The sequence below is a fragment of the Belonocnema kinseyi genome, chromosome 6, assembly GCF_010883055.1.
Source record: "Belonocnema kinseyi isolate 2016_QV_RU_SX_M_011 chromosome 6, B_treatae_v1, whole genome shotgun sequence".
In the NCBI taxonomy this organism is placed as follows: Eukaryota; Metazoa; Arthropoda; class Insecta; order Hymenoptera; family Cynipidae; genus Belonocnema; species Belonocnema kinseyi.
Genome location: NC_046662.1, coordinates 48,528,229 through 48,534,337, shown reverse-complemented (window position 1 = coordinate 48,534,337; position 6,109 = coordinate 48,528,229). Strand labels below are relative to the sequence as shown.

General features: G+C 36.4%; 1 protein-coding gene across 1 annotated transcript; it reads left to right on the top strand.

Moving 5' to 3' along the window:
* The first annotated feature begins 992 nt into the window (after window positions 1-992).
* Window positions 993-5,676, top strand: LOC117174119 (transcription factor AP-1). Its single transcript, XM_033362891.1, has one exon. It carries the CDS (start codon window positions 1,439-1,441, stop codon window positions 2,240-2,242), a length of 804 nt encoding a protein of 267 aa, XP_033218782.1. The 5' UTR covers window positions 993-1,438; the 3' UTR covers window positions 2,243-5,676.
* The last annotated feature ends 433 nt before the right edge of the window (window positions 5,677-6,109 follow it).

Genomic DNA, 6,109 nt, shown 5'->3' with positions numbered 1-6,109 from the left:
TTTATTATATTACTGAATCTGAAAATTCCTGACAATAATTATAAAATATCCGAACTACGAAATTCCAGAACGATACAATTCCCGAATTCTAACAATTTAAAAATTTAGTTTTCATAAATTTTATTGATTAAAAATACAATAATTAAATATTTTTATTTCAAAAATTATGTTTTAAGTTTAAATTCTCCAAAAATTATGATTTGAATTTACAAAAACTACCAATGCAGAACAAATTTCATCTAGAAATATATTTGTTCAATTATTGAATTTCAGTTCAATATATATTTTACGGGAATTTTGTTCATGAGTATTTTTCAGACGCCTTTAAAATTAAGACCTAATATTAACATTCATTAAAGTAAGATTTTAGATTTATTGCGAATTAGAAGTATTCCAATTTATTGTAAATTGTATTATATCCTGCGATTGAAATTTGTAAAATAAAATAATATTTCAGGATTTTCTTAAAGAAATGTACTATTTTTTTTCTTCAACTGATTGTAAAAGGACAGAAGTTTCTTAATAAAATTTCTCAACTAAAAAGAAAAATATCTCGAGTAAGTGACAAAAAAAAAAATAAGCCTAAAAGTCCTCTTTCCCGAAACGTTCTCACCCATCTAAAAAAATTCAAAATAAAAGCCCTCTTGCATACGCACTACATAACATATTACATACACAAACCTCGTGCTCGCCCTTAGCACGTTAGCGGGCTGAGGAGTAGGATAGCATAAACCGAGCAGGAGAATGAAAAGAGACACTAAATGTCAGTCCGTTACCGGCGTTTAAACTCCCTCTCATTCCTCTCACCCACAACACGCATGCGCCTCAAATTTCCTAGTAAGAGCGCCCCAACCGGCCAATCTCCTCTCGACAGTGACGCCACCGTCCGCCAATCGCAGTCGCTCTCCGTGACGCCACTGATTATTTTTAGCCGTCGTGAGTCACGAGATATAAGGCAGTACGTTTAGTTGGGTGTTCAGAAGTTGCCGAGACATTGCAGCGTGCGGGTTGTTACTCGTTTCCCGAACTCTCAAACTAGTGCAAGTGCTCCGCCGCTCACCTCGAGTTGCGATCGCAGTTTATTTATCGTGTCGCGACGTGACTCATTGTGTTGACAAAAGTTCTACCTCGTGTCTACCAAATTCAGTGAAAATCAATCAAGGTTACCAGTTTTCCTCGAATCGCTCTCCCGAGCGCAGCTGTGTACTTTCCACTAGTTTAACTTCTAACCCAGTCGAGTGAAGTTAGCTTTAGATTAAAAAACCTCGTGGTGTTCCAGTGCCTGTTGCCTCGTGCTTGAACCGAGAAAAAAAAATCTCGATCCCAGTGGACTCGACAGTGTGTTATGTAATCCCAGTGGGTGAAAGATCGACAAACAGGAAAGTACGATTCTCGGAACTGCTTGGTTTTCCCAGCCAGTAAAAACCTGAACGCATCGATGGTGCGGAGCCTGGCGATGGAGCCGACCTTCTATGAGGACATCTACGGCACGAATCGTGACAACCTTGGACATCTCAAGAGGAATCTCACCCTGGATTTAAACGGGCACAGACAGGGTCCACAGGCGAAGAGGCCAAGACTTGGTCCTCTGCCGTCGGCCCTGAATAACATGACACCGATCCTGAGCTCCCCGGACCTCAACATGCTTAAACTGGGCTCCCCGGAGCTGGAGAAACTTATCATCGCCCAGCAAGACGGCCTCGTGACGACGATGCCGACGCCGACGACACAAATCCTCTTCCCCAAGACTGTCACCGAGGCCCAGGAACTCTACGCCAGGGGCTTTGTCGACGCCTTGAACGAGCTCCATCACTCTGACAGCTCGCAGGAACCCGGGAGCATCCACGGGGCGACCTACACGACCTTGGAACCACCTGGCAGTGTCCAGAGCGTAGAGTCTTCCATCAGCCAAGGACTCATGCATGTCAAAGAAGAACCACAAACTGTCCCAAGTGTCTCCAGTTCGCCGCCAATGTCCCCCATCGACATGGAGAACCAGGAGAGGATAAAGCTCGAGAGGAAGAGGCAGAGGAATCGTGTTGCTGCCTCCAAGTGCAGAAAACGCAAACTCGAGAGGATCTCCAGGTTGGAGGACAAGGTCAAACTCCTCAAGGGCGAAAACACCGAACTGAGTGCGATGGTTCACAGGCTGAAGGAACACGTCTGTCGGCTCAAGGAACAGGTCATGGACCATGTGCATTCCGGATGTCAAATTATGCAGACCGTCACAGGCCAGTTTTGAATGATTTCATCTCCTGGCGGAAACGAGCCGTCTCTAGATTGTTTGGAGACCGACGAAGGCTGGAGGAGGGAATCTGAGGCCCAATCGTCGGAATCGGAAATGGTCCAACTGGATGTCTTCGGGATTGGAAGATACTCTGGAGTGCCTTTCAGTGCTGTGCAAAAGGACTACGTGACTGTTTTGCAGCCGGCGTGGCCGTCGTGACGTCGCGTTGAAGGCCACCAGGTAAACGTGCAGGCGGCCATTTTGGAGAACGGCCGAGTTCGCGCGGGAGATTTGAAACTCGTGTGGTGCTGCGAACTTTGGATACGTCCCGATTCTTTCAGTAATTGTCACAAAGAATCATTTTGCGCATAAGTCCGATTCATCATTTGTGCATCTAGTCTTGTCCAGTATGTTAGCTAACTTATGAAAGTCAAGTGATCATACGAGGACCTGCTTAGAATGGGAACCTTAAAAATTTGGAGAAAATAAGGTAGGAGTGCCAGTTCATTTTTGCAGAGTTGTTTTACTTTTTCTATATTCTTTTTATTCACGTTACTTATTAAATCGTGTGACTGGTTCTCCTATCTTGTTATTTTTAATGCTAGTCTCTGTCAAAGAGCGAATTGTTTTTCATATTCTATTTAAGCAAATTTTTGAGGTTCGATTTTCAGGGTGGCCACTGAACCAGAAAAAAAACACGGGTAAATCTTTTTAGATGTCATTTGCTATTGCATGCAATTTTCAATTTTTGAACATTCAAATCAACAAAATTTTTATTTCTATTGAAATTTTCCTAAAATAATGGTTTATTTACAAATAAAATGATGTATTATTGAATATAATTCTAAACATTTATTTTCATTTGTATTGTACACAAAGGCGAATTATTTTCGTTCATTTAAATTTTCGGAAGTTTGGGTGCAATATAGGTGCTCTTGCATTTTCAGAATTCAATTTTCATTTGCTTATGAAATTATGTGCACAAAAATACCGTTGTACAATAAGATTGATCTTGCATTTTTAGAAGTCACTTCTTTTTTATTAGTTATCTATGAAATTATTTTAAAAACTAATGAAAATATGTAACTAAAAATTGTAGGAAATCGTTATTGCTGCCAACCGACAATTTGTACGATTTGAAATTACACAAATTAAAACACTTCTAATTTAATATTCCATTTGAAACATTTTCCAGTTTAAAATTGTGTCTTTTCTAAAAATTCTAATTTGAGTCAAAAATTATCAACTGGTAGCTAAACACCTGTCTAATTTTTTTAATACATAGTTTTTCACGTGAAAATTCCTAGGTTTAATTTTAAGCATGTTCTGAGTTTGAAACAAAACTGCTTTTTATTTTCATTTCTGTTTCATTTAGGTAATTTTTTTCACGTGTCAAGGAGTGTACTAAAAAATTGACAAAAATGATCTTTAAAAAGAGTTGAGTTTAAGAGTGCCTTACTTTAAAAGATTGTATGTTTTGTTTGCTTCAGATTACGATTTGAAGTGGTTTATTTTAATAGTTTTTTTGATTTTTGCAATTCTGAAGATTTTCATTTTTAATAAAATTGTACAATATTCAATACTGGCAATTTTATACTATAATTTTGTAGTGCTGAAAACTTAGAGTTGTTTAATTTTCGTAGTTTTGAATTTATAATGGTTTAAGTTTGAAGAACTTTACAGTTCCATTTAAGGGACTGCTCCTTTAAAAGAACCTAATCATTTAATCAAAAATAACTTCAAAATCATTTTAAGTTACAAAAAAAACATCAGTTTCTTTATAAGAAAAAAATGATTTCCTTGAATCAAAATACATTTATTCAAATGAAAATACATTTCTTTCAATCAAAGAATCTTTTTTCTGAGTGTTGAATGCTTATTTTGATACTCTTTGAATTTGCAATTCCCAGATTTTTTATTTTAAATAAAAATGTACAATATTTATTGCTACACTCGGAAAGAAAATTTTCTTGAACAAAACAACTGTTTTTTTTTTTATAGAAAAATTCGGTTGAATCAAACAAAGTTAGTTTGTTCAACCAAATATTTTGATGTTTATATGATAACCATATATGAACCAGCAAAAATTTTGTTGATTCAATAAAATCATTTTCTGAGTACTAATTTGATATTACAAAATTCTAAGCACTCAAAACTTAACCTTGGTCAATTTTCATAGTTATAAATTTGAAAGTGTTTCAGTTTGAAGTACTTAAAATAAATGTTCTATTTTGATACTTTTGACATTGAAATTATACAATTTTCAACTGTTTTTCATTAGTAAATTATTTTCTTTTCAAGGTGACATAAAAATTGTACAATCCGAAATGTTTTTTATTTTGAAGTACAGCATATTTTTAAAGGCCTTGAAATATTGCTATTTTTGATTGAAAAGATGTTTCAAAAAACTGATGAATGGCCTAGATTTTTTTTCGTGATTCGAGTGGCCATCGTGATTTTAGCCCAGGTAAAAAAAAGTCATTATAGTTGATAATGTTAAAATAGTAGATAGGCGTCTTATCGATAAATAAATCGCAAAAAGAAATCGATGGATGCCTAATCTCAATATAATTTCTTCACCTGGGACCGTTAAGATTCATGATCCTCGAGCAAGAATCTGAAAAACTTAAAAACAAATATATAATCACCTCTGATTATATTGAAGTTTGTCGGGTTTTGAATCTCAGAGTTCCTGTTTGAAGATCATTTGTTAATCCGTTCAAGTCTTAATTTGTTAATTGCAAACGATGGTACGTGTTTCTGATCTAAGCGAATTTATATTTTTGACTTTGTGCAATTTTTGTTAAAGCTGATAGATGAGAGATTCGCGATGGTTTTTCCAGGTCGATTTCTCAATGATGAAAACATTCGTTGATTCTAAATGCGTACCAGACGGAAATACGCGTTCGCGAATCAGCCATATGTAAGTCGGTGAGCTTAGGCGGATCTAGTGAAGAGTTTCTTAATGGAATTAAGAAAAAAAAAATTATATATTTTTTTTGAAAGGAAAAATGAGAATGTAAAAAATGCAATTGATTTCGGCATTTCATGAGCGTTATCGCAAGCAAGCCGACGTGATAAGAGAATTAAGGACGCTTGCGTGCGACGGTTGACGATTAGAATCTGTTATCTGTCACTACGTGGAATTTAATCTCGCGTTAATTTTCAACATCAGTTACTGGGAACTCTATCGGTGATCGCGAGCGTTCTTGACGTACAGCAGGGAACGTTAATGTCCGTTTTCTTGTTGAATGCATTATGCTTTTCTGTAGTTGCAAGCCAAAGAGGAAGGGTATTATGATTGTTTTGTAATTGTTTAAATCATCTTTTATGATAAAGCCAGGCATGAAGGAAGGTCTTAGTGTTTTCTGCTGTCGTTCAACTCAAAATTGAATTGTGCTCTCTTGGCGAACGAAAAAAAAGACGCGATTCTGCAAAAAAAAAAAAAACCTCAATCATAATTTTGAAGATTACTCTTTTTTTAAGTTTCGGGACATGCCTTGAACTACAGATGTATTTATTTATAAAGTTAACAAGTGCCGTTCTTTTGTACTTTTTGAAGCGTAGAAAATATATCGTAATTTATTTTGAGATTTTGAGATTACAAGATTGAGAGAGAGGGGAAGAAGCGATGGCGAAAATTTGATCAAGATTTGTCCCTTGGTACTACTTCGAGTTTTGAAGCATCGTCTAGTTTCTTTGTAGAGTTCAACCGAGGTCTCCTCAAAAGTGCATTTTGATCTCTTTTTGGCGTTTGTGACGCTTTAGAGTAGAGAAATATTTTTGTCGCACCCGTGCAGAGACCACTCGATATACAGAAATGCGTTTGTTAAAGCAATCTGTCGATGATATGGCGTTTGCCATTTTGTGCCGTTTTTACTG